General features: G+C 37.1%; 1 protein-coding gene across 2 annotated transcripts in view; it reads right to left on the bottom strand.

Moving 5' to 3' along the window:
* The window catches only part of SCFD2 (sec1 family domain containing 2), a 359971-nt gene that overhangs the window by 200258 nt on the left and 142861 nt on the right, over positions 1-16852 (bottom strand). For both annotated transcript variants that reach the window (XM_045525023.2, XM_010966085.3), the window contains exon 5: positions 14590-14839. In XM_045525023.2, coding sequence (XP_045380979.2) covers positions 14590-14839 — 250 coding nt within the window. The remainder of the gene's footprint in view (positions 1-14589; positions 14840-16852) is intronic.

Genomic DNA, 16852 nt, shown 5'->3' with positions numbered 1-16852 from the left:
ATGTTTCAGACAGTGGGATTTCCAAACTCTCACTAACAGGGCGTGGCTTCTTTCCATGTTCCATTCTCTTCTTCAGCCAGCATTTCTGTTCTCCAGAGTGGAGGTCCTCTGGTAAAGCTGCAGCATATTTGCTGTGTTGCAGTGTCTGATGAAACACTGGAGCTGAGCCATAGCAGCTTTCATATTCCCTCATCCATTCGATAAATACTGTACTTATTAAGAGCCTTCCACATGTCCCCAAGCATAGTCGGTGCTTGAGATAAACTGATGGGGTTTATGGTCTGGGGTTGGGGGGGACAGACACTAACCAAATTATCACACAAATACATAATAAACTGTTCACTACATGTATGATGAGGGAGGAGGGCGCTGAGCTAGTGTGGACAGGCAGAGGAGACTGACCCCAGGACATGGGGTTGAATATGAGCTCTGAAGGGGTTAACAGAACTGGGGTGGGGAGTTGGTTGGATGGATTGTAACGTGTTTAAGGAACTAAAAAGCCTATGGCTGGAACAAAAGGTACAAAAGAATAAAACGGCCTCCAGAGTGAAAAGGTGATATGGAAAAATGACATTCTCTTGCTCTGAAAAGTCCATTGCAGAGGGTGTGTCCCTTTGGTCCAGACACAGAGGACATCATGGGTGTAGCACATTACTTGGTAACCATTTCTAGCTCCTCCCTACCCTGGAGAATAATGACCCAGATTTTTTTCAGCCTGATCATGGTCATTTTTGCTATTCTACGGTATAAACAAAATACTGATTATTTTTCACTGCCAAATTGTAAAACAAGAGCCATGTCCTTAAAAAAGCCAATCAAAAAGCCAACATATCTATGTTCTCAGAACTTTTTCCCAGATTTTTCATATGTTGAATCTGAATTTTACATAAATATAAGGCATAAATTGGCTCGAGAGAAAATTGCAAAGATAAAAACAATAAGGAATTAATTAGAGGTTTAATATTTTGATTGTTATTTGTACATAACCTACCAAGAAGTTCCAACAAATAAACCCTTGCAGTTTTGTTCTATTCTAAACTCTGTGTATAGTGGCCCTGATATAAAACAGCTTCAACACTTGCAGCCTAATATCTGGAAGGGTTGTTGCTCTGAAATGCTATAATCACTCTCAAGTCAAAAGCCATTAAACACCCATTTCTAAAATAAAAGGCTGTACTCATCTCAGATGACGTCATTTTGTCTGGCCTTCTGCATTCTCAAGGAGAACTATTTGAAATCATTAAGAATACAGCGTGCAAACTCCCAAGGTGACCAGTTTTCTGACTTCTCTCAGACGTGTGAGATTAGGAGGCAGAAATAGAGAAGAGGGATGATAAACGAGAGATTAACGTTTAAAAATAACAACAAAGATACAATCACAGAAAAAAAATGATGCCTTGATATCTGTTGCAGGAAAAAATTTTAAAGCATTCTGCTTTTTTAAAGATGAAAACATGTGCTTCACTTCTCACACATCAGAGATGCCCCCAATAATGTCAGCTCTAACTCAAGTGTTCTTGCTTACTCTGTTTACATGGTGCATTGTTCCTGCACTTTGACAGAAAGGGCGTGCCTTTCCAGTGAGGAAGTATTCAATCACATTTTAACTATGAAGAAACCTTTTTTGGCCAAAGACTGAATTCTTTGCAAGGTGGTGACCCGTACAGAAAGTAAACCCCCAAATCCTATATCATTGTATGAAAATAACAGGTTGATCGGATTTAACTGTTTTTCTTAACTGCCACAACAAAAATAAGGAAATAAAGAGTCCAATTATTTTAGAGTATAGTTTGGACAAAAACACAGCATCTAAAATTAAAACCCTAAAGCATTTTACACGTTGGAAATATACATTGTTAATGAACATACACCCCATCAGTTTCCTGTTCCAGATGGCTCTCTGTCAGGCTGGCAACAACTCAAGAGCCTGACGAAGAGGTGCAGGCATATGTCCTGTGTTTAATAAGAGAGAAAGAAAAAAAAAAAAAAAAGCAGAAAAGGGGCCTTCATTTTCTAAACACTTCAGTGAAAATTACCATTCCGTTTGGGACCAATTCTGTCCAGGTGCTAAGGACAGAATAAACAGACAATACACGAAGGCAGAAAAAGTCAGGCTTCTGTGGGAATTGCATCCTTGGTTACATTTGAAACTAAATTTCAAAGTACAAATGACTATCATCATGGTTGTACACATATGTTCTCCTTCTGGTTCTTAAAATACTAATCTTCTACTCTCACGTAATGAAGTAAGTCAGAGCCTCGAGCCTATTGTGTCTCTTTAATTTCCTTCTGCAGAAATTCTAGGCTCAATTACTTCTACCTAAGTGGTGTCCCTCCTACCTGACGTCCTAATAATCCTCTCTTTTTGGCTAAGAGTATTCTCTTTTATATTCTGATTAAGAGTAATTTGACTTTTGAAGGATAATGTCTCCTAGAACTTGGGATGTGGAATCAACACCAACATTCTCAACAACTACCTTTCCAATATTAGTTTCAAAAACCATCTGTTGACATTATACCTGTGCCTTCCTTATTCTAGACACTGACTTAACAGATAAACTGCAAAACACACTTAAAATCTCACCCGATATCTTCACTTGGGAAGCATATATGCCAACTGAATGTCTACTTACCAATAGATCATCAAATACACAACAAAATATTAACAGTAGTTTTCTGGGTAGTGGGTTTATAGGTAATTTTAAATTTGATTCTGTGTTGATTAAAGAGCAAAAGATCTTCCAAGTATTCTACAATGAACAAGTACATCTCTGTAATCAAGAAAAAAAGACAATTACAAGTATTTTAAGGAACATATAAACATGAACGGAGCTTTAAAATTCATCCAAATGACATCACTGCCCTTCTAATGCTTATATTCAAAGAATTACATATAATTACACAGCCATCCAATGACAGGACAATTACTGCTACTAGAGTGTCGAGGGGCAATCACATGGTGAAAGCAGCTTTAGACCTTAGCCCACAGTTGTTCTGATGCTGTTTTCTAAAACATTAGTGAAAATTCCAGACAGTTAATTTGGGGTATACAAATACCTACTCTTGAAGCAATTACTCTGGTGCCAATGATATCTTCATTCATTTACAGGCAAAATACCATGCTCAAGGGGAAGAGATAAGATGTATTTTTTAATAAAGAAACAAAACTGGCTTATTAGTGAATGTTCTCATGGTGGACCTATCTAGCTTTTGCATGTCAGTGCCCCTTCCGTTGTGGAATCACTCTATTCTAAATGGCAATGATAGACTGTCAATCACAGCCCACTGCCCATTCTCCAAGTCCTTGTCCCCGTATCCCTCCTGCCCATTCCCCGAGGTAGTAATGGCCACAAGACTCAGCTTGGCTGAAGAGAACCCCATTTCCCCTGGAAACAGTGACTAGAAGTCAGTCAGTTTCATTTCCTAGGATTGATCTACAACCCTCGGAAGAAAAAAAGCTCTCTTTTTCCCCTGGGTTGGTATTCTGGAATGATGTAAGCCAGGAATGGCTGGGAGGGATGAGAGGTCACACAGAGGCAGTTGTGATAGAAAAGAATGAGGTCAGTACTTAGAAGAAAGAAAATCTTAGAAGGTGTAGAGAGTCCTGATCACACTGTTGGAGCCCCTGCCCCCAAACTCCTGAACACAGATAGCTCTGTCTCCATACTTTCCACACGAGCAAATATGAAAGGCAAATACCAACTAGGAAGACATGTTAGCAAAATATATGACTAGGTATTAATAACCTTAATAATACAAGTGTTCTAATTTAAAATCATTAAGAACAAAATTAATAACTCAGTAGGAAAAGACCATGACAATTCACAAAAGACAGAATGGCAAATATGTTTTTCATCAAAACTCAGTAAAATGAAATTTACATGTGGCTTCTACATTGTTCTCTACATTTCCAAATTTTCTACAAAGAGGAAGTATGACTGTAATAGTGGAGGAAAAACCTTTTTAAAGCTATAAAATGTAAAATTAAATTTAAGAATATTAACCTGGTATCAGCAGGCAGGATGAATGGGTGGGCAGGTGTGGAGCCAGGGACTTTAGGGAGAAGGCCGTGGGCCTCTGTGTGCCTGGAGAACAGGGAGCATTTTTGGAGAGATGTAAACAGCATCTCAAAGGAAATAGAGATGGGCTGCCAGGAGCAGCCGACTGCTCTAGGGGATGAGGTTGAGTCAATGACTCCATCGTGTCCCTCCTGAGATGACAGTGATATCCTGGAAAAGACAGCATGGTATTGAGGAGGAGCTGATTCAGAGGTCGGGAAAGGAATACACTGATTCAGACAAAAATAAAAAAGCAAAAGAAGCCAGAACCATAGAATGGTAGTGAAAGAAGAAACCTTAGATTCACCTAATAAGACTCTCATTTTATGATGAGGATCCTGAATCTGAAGCAAGCTAAGTGACTTACTTTCAGGTTACACACCTATTGGCATATTTAGGAGTAAAAATTTAACCACATTACTCAGTCACTCCTATTTGATACATAGCTCTGTGTTTAAGAAACCTACCCTGTGTTCCATGCATTCCATTTCTTCCCTTTCATGAGAAACTGATAAATCAAGTGTGCAGTTAATAAGAGTCAGCAATTTTTAATCTCTTTGTCACATACACAGTTATTACTATTGGCATCATGTGCAGACATAAAAATTAGTGACACGGGCAGTCTGTCTCGTGCAGTTGTACATATATAAATATCACTGCAAGAAGATCTGTTTCAGTGCCTTAGTTAAGAATGATCGTTTTTATGATCTGGCATGGAAAAATGAAGTATTTGAGAAAATAATCTGTAGTGATCCATTAATATCTTTGCAAAATTACTTAACTGGTTAGCTACCTTAATAGGTAGCTCTCAATATTTTTCTATGCAGCTAGTGATATATTTTAAATATGAACTAAACATTTTAAACTTTGCTTGATATAGCCATTTTGTAATATGTGCTGTGGTTAACTACTTTAATATGTTGGACAGTAAAACTAAATGTAACAGTTCCAACATTTCTCATGGGAGTGATTTAGGGCAGACATATGTTCTTCATCAGAGTTTCCAGCAGAAATCTTAGAAATCAAGAGAAAAAATAGACCCTATTATACCAAACAGTGTTGCAAACCATAACGGAAAACAAGTCTTTAAAGCTGTTGTTTTGTTTTGTTTTGGCAGCCCTGAAACAAGAAACCTGAAACACTAGAAATGAAGGTATATTCCTTAATGAAAAGTCTAATTCTGGAACACCACAATAACTGAGAATCCATAAATTAGAACCAAGAGATGCGGCAGAATCCTTTCTGAAGTGAGTTTTTCTGTTCCTCCTGAAGTCCTCTTTCAGCTGAGTGAGTGGGTTCTGCTGTCATGGTCCTGGACTCTTGTCATTTACTGTAGTGAGCTAGAGTTTTCATACAAGTCTGGGGAACATGAAGGCTGGCAATGAACTTTCAGGATCACTCTCCTGGTTACCACAGCAACATCCTTGTCATTGTTGATGCTCAAGGTTCAAGGAACAAATTTTCAAGGGAAAGATTTCTGAAATCCTGAAAACTGGTTTCCAATTGAAATAGTGCCCTTTGGAGCAGAAATCTGCAGAAATGCCTACTCTGAAAGTTGACGAATTACTGAAGGAAAGCTGTGAGGTGAGGAAAGAAGGCACAGCAGTAGAGTGAAGGAAGTATATGAGGAGAAACTCTCATTAGTTCCTCATCTTTTACAACTCTCTGTTGGTTAGTACTTCATATTTTACAAAGAAGACTGACTTTCTACAAGGCTGGGAAAAGTACTTGACCAACGATGAAAAATGCTTTGTTTGAAAGACAAACCTCTACTAACATAATAAAATGTCTATGTCTTGTGCTGATGGAGATGAAAGTTTTCATAATAAAGTGGCAGCCATGAATAGCAATAATAATTTTTATATGGCCTACGTTTACCTGAACTTTTTGAAAAGAGGAAAGCTGTCATAAACAAATCATTGCAAATAGATTTTTATTCTTGGTTGTAGAATGTGGCTTTGTTTTTCTAAGGATAAGGGTGTATATATGCCTTCCATTGGAAAGCAGACCTAAAAGCACCATAAGATGCTTTCCACAAATCCACTGAAAACAAATTCTCAACTCCTTCCTCATTCAGAGTCCTCTGTTTAGATGTCCAGTAGAGAATGCAAGTGGATGCCAGTTGAGAGCTCACTATTCTTACCTTCAGTGTCCTTAAGAACAGTACTTTCCAAACTGGACCTGCCTTTCCTCATTTGTTGTACATGGTTTAACTTAAACAGGACAATAGACAAAGTGAGAAGGAATAGAAAAGAAAAAACTTAGGGAAAAGATCCCTTAAAATTAAAACTTTAAAAAAGTTGAAGATGATTTTAAAAATCATGGTCTATCATGAAGATAATTTATACATTTTATACCAATTAATGTGAAGTTCTGATTATTCCAGTTAGAGTAACAGGAATCCTGCCATTATTTTATGCCAAAGTCTTAGGAATTACATAGCAAAGGAAGCATGACTATAGATGTAGCTAGAAAAATACTATCTTCATGAGATTTGAGAACTTAGGCACCACCCCTCCCACAAAACTGACTTTTCACATTGTAATATTTTAAAGCCCTAAAATGTCTTAGTAACATCCCTACTGACACTTAAATCCCAATGTCAGTTCCCTGTGCTGGGAAGCTCTTCTCATGCAGGTAAGAGAGACTTCCCAGCTGACTTTATTTTCCTGAGATGTCATCCTAATATTAGTCGCCTCCTAGCACTTTCTGCCCAATAGTCAGAGTTCTGTGAGAAGTCTACTTCCACTTAGATGGTAGCTTTACAGAGTCTGTTTGGAAGGAAAACCTACGCTACTTCATTGGTAAACTTATGCCAGATTAAATGTAAACAAATCTGATTTTTTTCTTTTTGGTTAAAAGAAGATGAAAAAGGAAGTCACTAGGTCCTTTCCTTTGCTTTCTACTAGAACTTAGTGTATCATTTCATCTGCCTGAAGATCTTTCTGACTTCTAGTAGGTTCCAGAGTTAGAGATTCAAAAGTTTTTCTCTGTAATCAATACCCGAGGCAGTATCTAGTATAAAGACTGCAACCTGTAAGCCCACAGGCTGAATTTGGCCCTTCAATAAGGTCTCTTTCACTCATGCAGTATTTTAGAAAATAAGCCAATTTTTTAAAACTTGGTTAATTTCAAATTAAAAAAAAATCCCTCAGACTCCTGTTTTCTTGAGAGACTAGCAATATTACACTTATGCTCTCCTGGAAACAATCACAGGCTCTCCAGTTTGACACAGTCCCCACTACTCCCTATTGCCCCTTTTATTAAGACTGAATATCCTTTGCTAATTATCATTGCGTTTTCATTGTTGTTTTTTTCAAAACCTAACCTATTTTAGTTATTATAATACTTGCTGGTCCCTGTAAGCACTGGAGTGTGAGTCTCCAATTGCAACTCATGATTTCAAAAAGTTTTAAAGTATGAGGACATCATATAATAATGCTTTTGGTATCTGTTAACTGAAAAATACAAAGGATAAAAATTCTATAATTTCAGCAATATCTCTAAATAAATTTGTATTTTATAAATTACAATAACACCTACAAATATTTGTATATTTATATGTGAAGAGTAATACTTGGTTTCTGGATGATGCATAAAGCATCACACACAGAGAAGTGAACCTTTTGTTCCAACTCCTATATTGTCCTAGGGATCCATGAGCTAAAGGTTGGGGATCACTAATCTAGTAAAGAGAATTCTGGACGGGAATCAGGAGATGGGATCACTAATCTAGTAAAGAGAATTCTGGACGGGAATCAGGAGACAGAGTTTCCAGTCCCATCCTTGCACTGAATAGACTATTGATTGGTAATCTGAGGCAAATTGGTCAATCTTTGGGGGACCTTGATTTTCTCATGTCTCATTTCTCAGAATGGATAATCATTGAGAACTTTTCCATCCATAAAACATAATAATATATGCCATATGAAATCTTATAACTATTATAAAAACCCAGGCAACTATGGGACCTCTCAAAAATGTACCTGGGTTTCACCTAAGGACAAAAGGTTTATTAGAGAGGGACTTGCTATGGAAAAAGTAGAAAAACGCTGAAAACTATAACTCTTCTATTTTCAATGTTAAATACAATTTCATATTCTCTGTCCCAAACCATGTCCAAAAAACTAGCAGTATATTTTGAATAAATTGTCTCAAAGAGAACTTAGCATTATAGATATATTTCATTTGAGCTCAGATATTTGGGGTATATTTTTTAGACGTGTAAATTCATGGCTCAAACTTATATATTCTTTTCAGATCAAAGAAGATATTGTATATGAAAGTACTTTGAACACTATAGTATTAATCAGGATTATCTGATATTATAATGCTGTTATTACCTGATATTTCCCCAATTCTTGTCTATATAGGATTCTACTTGGCCAGACCGAGTACATACGGTAACTTGAAATTTTTTGTTCATAGACGTCATTTAATACTGAGTCATCATAGCATTCAAATTCACACATTTTTGGATGTGTCATTATATTGATATAATATTCTGTTATTCTGCAGTGTTTTCTGTATTCCTCTTGTCCCTAAAATAACTGTAAGCACTTTAAAGAGAGATATTGCCTGCTGATGATAATGGCGATGGTAATAATAAAGTAACAGTAATGATAAAATAATGATGGTGACATAAATAACATATGCTGACAACACATTATATGCCATGATCTGTGCCAAGCAGTTTGATAAACTATTTTATCTCATGAGTTTGGTACTATTGCTATGTCCATTTTATTCATGAGGAAACTGAGAATCAGTGAAGTTAAATGACTTACTCAAGATCCCACAACTACTATGATCCAGAGTCAGAACTAGAACCCAGATCCACCTGACTCCAGATCCTCTGCTCAGAGCCTTTACACTCAACTACCGCTGCCCCCAGGGTTTCAATCCTTAGAGAGCTTAGGATAACGCCAGGTGCATAGGCATGTTGAATAAATACTGACAAATTTAAAATACTTGCGATATAAATCAAATGATGCTATCACACAATAGCGTGTTATTTCAGTATATATTGTACAAGAATATCAATACTGTAACTGTAAAGCTAAAGCACCCTGGGCAGCACTCCACCTCACAGTATATTATCTTGCCCCAGAACTTCCCCTGTCAGGGAAGCCTATAATGATAACTGCAGCAAACTCAAGTTTCTTACCTAATGCTCATTCTCACCTTCTCTCTTCTAACAGAACCCCGACTTTGTTCATAACAAATACATGCCCAGGTAAAAATACTCATTAGATTCTCTGGTAGCCAGAGGTGATCATGAAACCCAGTTCTACAGAAAGCTATTGTTTTCCTGATATAAGAAAGGGCAGACTCCACTAGTATTTCTCTTTTACTTTCATTCGTCCTCTTCCTTGTCTGAGGCAGGGACACAATACATCAAAGAGAAATATCTACCCCATGGCTATGATGTTGCAACTACACTGAAAGGAGGGAAGGGAAGGAAGGAGGGAGGGAGGGAGAGAGAGAGAGGGAGGAAAGAAGCCAGAAGGATCATGAGTCCTGTCTCTGAACTTCCTGCTGAGAAAAAAAAAGTTATTTTTATTTATTATGTAAGTTAACCTGGTAAATTTTCCATTACATATATCCAGGTACAATCTTAATGCAGTAATACTGTAACTGGTAATCCCAAATTATCAACAGAAGTAAAATGAGAATCTAATAAATATAAATTAGTTTCCATAGTATCATCATGCCTCTATCTTTAATGATAGAATTTTTAGATATTTTTAATCATTTACCCCCTGGCTTTATACTAAACCTAACAAAACAGATCTAATCCCTACTGACTTGTTCTTTAAAGACAATATAAAAATTCAGGGAAACAAAGGAATGAATAATATAAAAATCATTCACCCAAAAGAAATTTTTCCAAAATAGTTTTGGGTGTCAAAAATCATACTCAAGTTGTATTTTTCTTTATTTCCTGATTCCAGAGCCTTCTGGCCGACATGCCTTAGAGCACTGATTTGCCTTAATAGATTACAGGTGTGCCAAGCTGCCGCTTCCCCTCAGTTCACAGGTCGCCTGGGTAGCACCTAGAGTGGTCGGACCCCCACCCCCTCCCCGTTGCCTCTGACCACACCAGTCCCATCCACTTACCTCAGTAGACTATGCAAACATTTCTATTGTCTGCGTGCATCACAATAGGAAAAAGGTTGGGAAGCAATGCCCTATGTGACAATAAGATGCTATCAAAATAATAACAGCCATGGGAAAAAAAATGACCTATTATAAATGGATCGAAAATTAGCTCACACACATCATTTTATTCTCAGCAAAATCATGAGAGGTCAGTGTGACACTTATGTTTATTATCAAGGTTCGAAGATGGTGATTCACCCACTAACACACCCTGCTAGGAAATGACAGGCTTTTGAATCAAGGATTTCTGCATCTCAGCCTATGCTTTTTCTGATACACCTCCCTGTATGATGACAGTCCAAGTTTGCACAGATCTTTAAAACCAGTGTTTTGATTTCACTCTCTGAAGAAAGTTCAAATGGTTTTCCTTTGTTTTCTCTTGTGACTGCCATGCAAATACTCACACATACGGAAATCGATACTCTCTTTGAACTTAGCAAGACCGAGAAAGCACAACACTGACAGACACATTCAGGCCAGAATGATTTTCTTTTTACAGCTCCCATCCCTGACACCCTCCCTGAGAGCCAACCCTTGCTATTTTGTGTGAGTAGAAAAGAAAGTTTTTGCCCACCACTCTCCTCAAAAGTATCTATTAAAAAGAAAATAGTATGCTGCCGCTGACGGTGCTTAATTTTTGTTTTGTTTTGCCAATCACACTTTCTCACTGCCCTTTCCAAAAAAGGGAAGAAGGGGGAGAAATGAAAGAAATTGCCAAAAGTAAATTATATATTTAACAAATAAAGGGAAATGTGACTTTTAAATACAGGGCAATTATTGTCAAGAAATATTATTGAAATACAAAGAATTTAAGTTTGATACTCCTGTTTCAGAAAGCTAGACAACCAGGAGATTTCAAAGACTAGAAATAATATTTTAATGTCTTTATAGCAATGGAGAAACAAAGAGGATACAGGTACGAAAATAGGAAGGTACGAGGAAACATCTGTCAGTAGCTATTAGAGACAGATTAAAAAGTACGAGTACTATCTACAATATTAACCAAATGTTAAGTCACGGTTCAGAAAATAAGCACATGATGGAATGGTTGAGAACATGTATGTCATAAAACAGTAAGTGTAAGCAAGTGCAAGTTACAGAATATAATAAATGTCACGGCTATGGGAGTGAGCTTGTGGCAGGTTTTAAGCATGGACTCCAGATTCGGAACAACCTGGGTTCCCACCCTGGTTCTATCACTTGTAGCTGGGTGATAATAACATGATTACATTTTTAGCACAGGAAAAGTGTTGCTTTCTTGATTCTGTCAACAGTTAAGATTAGTAAAATTACAGAATTACATACAAAGTAGAATTCTTATATTGGTTAATTGCTTGTTGTCAATAATACTTTTTAACTAAATCTCATCAACCACAAAATGTGCACAAGACATAAAATAATTTCTGCCACCCAGTAACAAGTAAGCCAAGGCTATAAACTGGAATAATGTAAAAGCAATACTGTTTGCGGGTTCATTGTAAAAGCCAAATTAAATTAACCTAATTCCACGATAGGCTAAGCACATTTAGAAGTCAGTTCAATTCTTCCAGTACACACTGGGGTATCCCAGCCCACTCTACAGGACTGAATCACCGCTGCCTCACTATCCTATCACTTCTGAGCCTGAGATGTAGAGTAAACATTCTCTTCAGCAGCTAACTGTAAACATAAACCCTACTTCTCAGGACATGTGATTTTCAACACACTTACTAAGGGGCATGTCTACTGTGGCCAAGTAAAAGTCTGTCTTTAGAAATCAAATCCTTCTAGGAATGAAATCACTATCTCAAAGAGATATCTATGTTCCCTTGTTCACTGTTACATTATTGAAGATAACCAAGACATGGAAACAACCTAAGTGTCCATCGATGGATGAACAGATCAGGAAAATCTCTTTCTCTCTCTTTCTCTCTCTCTCTCTCTCTCTCTCTCTCTCTCTCTCTCTCTCTCTCTCTCTCTCACACACACACACACACACACACACACACACACACACACATACACGAATATTATTCAGCCACAAAAAAGAGGGAAATCTTGCCATGTGCAACAACACAAATGGACCTTTAGGGCATTACACTAAGTGAAATAAATCAGACAGAGAGAGACAAATACTATACGATCTCACTCATATGTGGAATCTAAAAACACTGAATTCACAGAAGCAGAGATAATGGTGGTTGCCGGGGGTGGGGTAGGGGAAATGGGGAGATGTTGGTCAAAGGGTACAAACTTCCAGTTATAAGATGGGTAGTTTTTGGGGATGTGATGTACAGCATGGTGACAATAATTGACAAAACTGTTATCATATACCTGAAAGTTCCTATGAGAAGAGTTTATATGTTCTCACCATAACAACAAAATAGTAATCATGTGAGGTAATGGGTCAGTTAATTAACCTTATCATGGTAAATATTTTACAATACTAAATACATGTCTCAAAGTATCACATTGTACACCTTAAAATTACACAGTGTTATATGTCAATTATATCTCAATAAAGCTGGAAAAATTAAAAAATAAAAATTAAAAAATTCAAGTCCTTGGTGTCCTAGAGGTTGATCAATGCAGGTGTGTTCCACTGGCAAGTTCACCTGTGTCAGGCTTAAGTAGCACATCTTATCCACCCTGTTTAAACTGTACATCCAAAGTTAATCTAGGTAGGAATGTATACATAGTATTATAAAGTAAGATGTCTCCTAATTTTAAGAATATATTAAACTTTCCACAAAGTCTTATTGTTTTCACCTTCAGCTGCTAACCTTACAAACTTTCCTAATATAAACACGAATATACAGAAGTGCTTAAAAATGTGAAATCACATTTAAAAGCAAGAAAATGCAATATCCTGAGCCATCATAAATAGAGAAACTAATAAGGAATGAAATGCTGGGTCAATAAACACGCTGAGCAAATATCGAATGAACACTGACTGCATGGCTTCAATTCCCAAAATAATACAGTCAGACACTAACGCTGCAGAGGAGCTAGCCAAACAACCCCTGCTAAAACACACTGTCTTTGTTGTCTGCCTCTGGAATCATGCATGTTGAGAATAACTTCCAGTTACGTCCTCCTAGCGTTCAAATTGACTTTCAGTCAAATCACTGTTCGAAGCACTGCAGAAACCGTATGAAGCCTTTCTAAGTCAATATTCATTTAAAGTCAAACACACACATGTGATCACATACGGTGCTGTACCTTAATGAACTCGGAACAACTCCCACAAGTCTTCTTGAGTAGATTTTAAGCTGGCAAATAGGTTCTATGCTGAGCAAGGAAATGTTTCATTTCTCTGAAAACTTCACTCAGTTTCCATCTTGTCAGGGTTTCATTTTTCACAACCAGACGCAGGAAAGGGCAGCAGTGGGCACAAAGGAAAATGTGCACACACAGGACGCTCGGGTTGACGGCGACACAGCCTGCTTCTGAGAAAGCTGGACGCCCCCCCCCAACCCCCCAGCGAGGCACAACAGGGGACAAGAAGAAGCATCAGAAGACATATAATTGGCCTGAGTTGAGCCTTCCCCAATGGAGAGGTCTACACACATCTACACCCACACATTCATGAATGCATGGAAACTTGGTATGTTTTGAAAGTATTTAAGTTTTACATGTAAGTTTTAATGACTTCTCACTCTCCAACAGACCCAGCTTCAATCCATACTATGGGAAATAAGCTTGACACAAAATATAAATACTACTGAATTTGATACGGAATAACACAAATGGGTATCTCCGTAAGTTATATCACAGTTCTTATTAGAGGTGAAAATGGTTAGGTTCTATGATATTTAATGGTATATTTCCCCCAAATCAGCACAGCCTACTTTACTGGGATGTTTAGGTATTATTTTGGATACTACCAATTAATTCAGATTCAAAATGAAATATGAGAAGTCAAAATATGAAACTATTCTTGAAAATGGCAATTTTCAGTTCCACAACATTGTAACATCTTAGGGAGAGTTTTTTTTTTTTTTAATTTAAGTTTGAAATGACAATTTCAAGGAGAATGTGTCAACAGAAATCCTTTGAATAAGATGCATTACATTTTATTTTTCCTTAAGATATTGCACCCTGTGAGTATTGTGCTATTTTTTAACAAGGCCTTGGCTCTAAGAACATGAACTCTGACAAACAACTAGAGAGAAGTGGCAAGGTCTTTCAACTACCACAACTGGAAAAAAAAAAAAAAACTGCAATAAAAACCTCTAATCCTAAAGGCTGGCTAGCATTCATCAGGCCTCATGAAATTCTAAACAACTCCAAATAAGATGGTTACATCCTCTTCCCAAAGTGCCTTCATTGTTAAACCTGTTTTCTGTATCAGTGATGTTTGCATTCTCCATTTTTGTTAAACACTCACCTGTGATCTTTTGCAGCAAAGGTGACAATTCAGACTCTTCACAAAAGACCTGAGCCAATGCTTTCTTCACTTTTTCTTCTGCTTCACTCAGGTCTTTGTCCACTGAGAGCTCTCCACTGACAGAATAAATATATATCAGGAGGACCAGTAGCTCTTCAGGGCTATAGTCATCATTGGTCCTCTGGTTTGAAGGCTTAATCATGGGCAGCAACTGATTTAACACAACAGACATCGTTGACTCCCCAATGCTCTGAAACAGAAGCGGGGAATAGGATATATGTCAATCTTGCACTGAGACGTAATTTATGCACTACATCAGCCCAGAGAGATAAGCTTGCAAACAAGTCTATAATGTTGGCTGCTTTTTATTTGTTTGTTTCTTGTCCTGGAGAGAATGCTGTAGAAATTTTGGCATGAGAGTTGTTATTTTGAAAGATCCAGTTCATAAAACAAATGGTCATACTGCATATCCTTTTCTATTATCTTACATATTGCTTAAAGAAAGAAGAGCCCCTGCATTTTAAGAATGAAAGTGTAAGCACTTCAGACACTAGAAATTTTAAATAAAAATAATATATTTGTAAAGGAATATGATTAAAAATAATACACGCCAGCATCTATATATACAAATGAATGCTGACACTCTTTCAGAGGAGTTATCTTGGATTTTTCAGCATGTTTTTCTAGTAACTTTAAGCTGACAAATATTAGTCAGAATAGATTTTTTTTATAGCAATGAAAAGTCATTTTCTGCTAAATCTGGTAACTAGAGTAAGTAATCAAACTGGGTAATGTCACTTAGGGTTCAAGATATCTTTGGGTAAATCTGAGGGTAATTCACCTTACAACTTAAAAAAAAATTGCTTTTAGACATTCCACCAATTTCTTGAGTAACATTTAGCAGAGAATTTAAAAATTCCTCTCATGTGATAATAGTACTGAATTACTAAGTTAGCTGCATAACTTCCAAGGTACTATGTGCATTTCTGGTATAAATTCTGAGGTTTTTGGTGAATAGATATATCCTCTGTTTAAATAGTGTGATTCAATTTCACCTATAATATAAAATAACCCTGTAAAATAAACTTGACTATTCATATTTATATTAAAATCAGGGGCCAAATAATCACAACTTGCAACTTTCACATTAGTCATTCAGAAGTGTTCATTGAACATCCACCATGCTCCAGGTGCTACTCTGGGTTTGGGGAAAACAGCAGTGAACAGAGCAAACACCCTGCTCTCATACAGCTTATATCCTACTTAGGGGAAAATGGACAATTAAAACGTTAAGGAAGTAAAATATTAACAGTATATTAACAGTATATTAAATGATGGTAAGAGCTATGGAGAAAAATAAAGCAGGAAAGGAAGATGGGATTTTAGGGTGTCTACATGTTTATGCAGGTAAATATGCACTAATTTAAAGAAAAAGCCATGTTAAGAAGGGAGTGTTGGAATAAAGAAAGAAATATAGAAACCTCTCTCTCTGAATGAAGTGGACAGGCAGGCAGCTGAATGTGATTCTGCAGTGGGATGACTACCCCAAATGAGCCTTTCTAGTCATTTCCACACCTGGAAAAATCTGGACATACCATCTCAAGGTTAAGGTTCACAATTATATTATTTGGTACACGAGAAACAGCTGTTACCATTTATTTCCACTAAAATCTTGGATGCTCACAATGTACCAAACAAAAATAAAATGGTAAGTCTTTGGAATGGATAAAGTACAAATGAAAAGGAACAGAAAGGAGATTTTACTGTTACATGGTGACAAGACATGATTTACCAAGTATAAACGTACCCACTTCTAAAAGGAAATGGCTGGGAGGTTTGAAGACATCCTAGGACTGTCCTATAGCCTCAGGAATCTCTTAAGAGAAACTTCCAAGTGTTTATTCTTTGCTTTACAAGCTGCCTGCCAAAAAGCAATGTAAAAGAGAGGAGCTGTGTGGTTTGCATGTTTAAAGAGGGGCCATGGGGGGCTGTAGCTTTCGTTTTCCATTTTTTCCCCCATCAGCGACTTCTTGGATGACATTAAGCAGATTCCGTCATTGTTTTATATCCCATTTCTAAAAAGCAGGTGTATACATCAAGAATCTGTCCTATAGGAGCCCTCTGATTCCCCAGAGCAAAAAGTTTTTTTAAAGATAGTTATAAAAAGTAGCAAAGGGCAGGGTAATCATCATAATCATTTGCAAAGATTCACTCACTAACATCTGGCCATCAGAGCATCAATTTCAAGTTATTGATCTAAGAT

This window comes from Camelus bactrianus, chromosome 2, assembly GCF_048773025.1.
Source record: "Camelus bactrianus isolate YW-2024 breed Bactrian camel chromosome 2, ASM4877302v1, whole genome shotgun sequence".
Lineage (NCBI taxonomy): Eukaryota > Metazoa > Chordata > Mammalia > Artiodactyla > Camelidae > Camelus > Camelus bactrianus.
The sequence above is the reverse complement of the archived record's forward strand: the minus strand, read 5'-3'. Positions and strand labels throughout refer to the sequence as shown.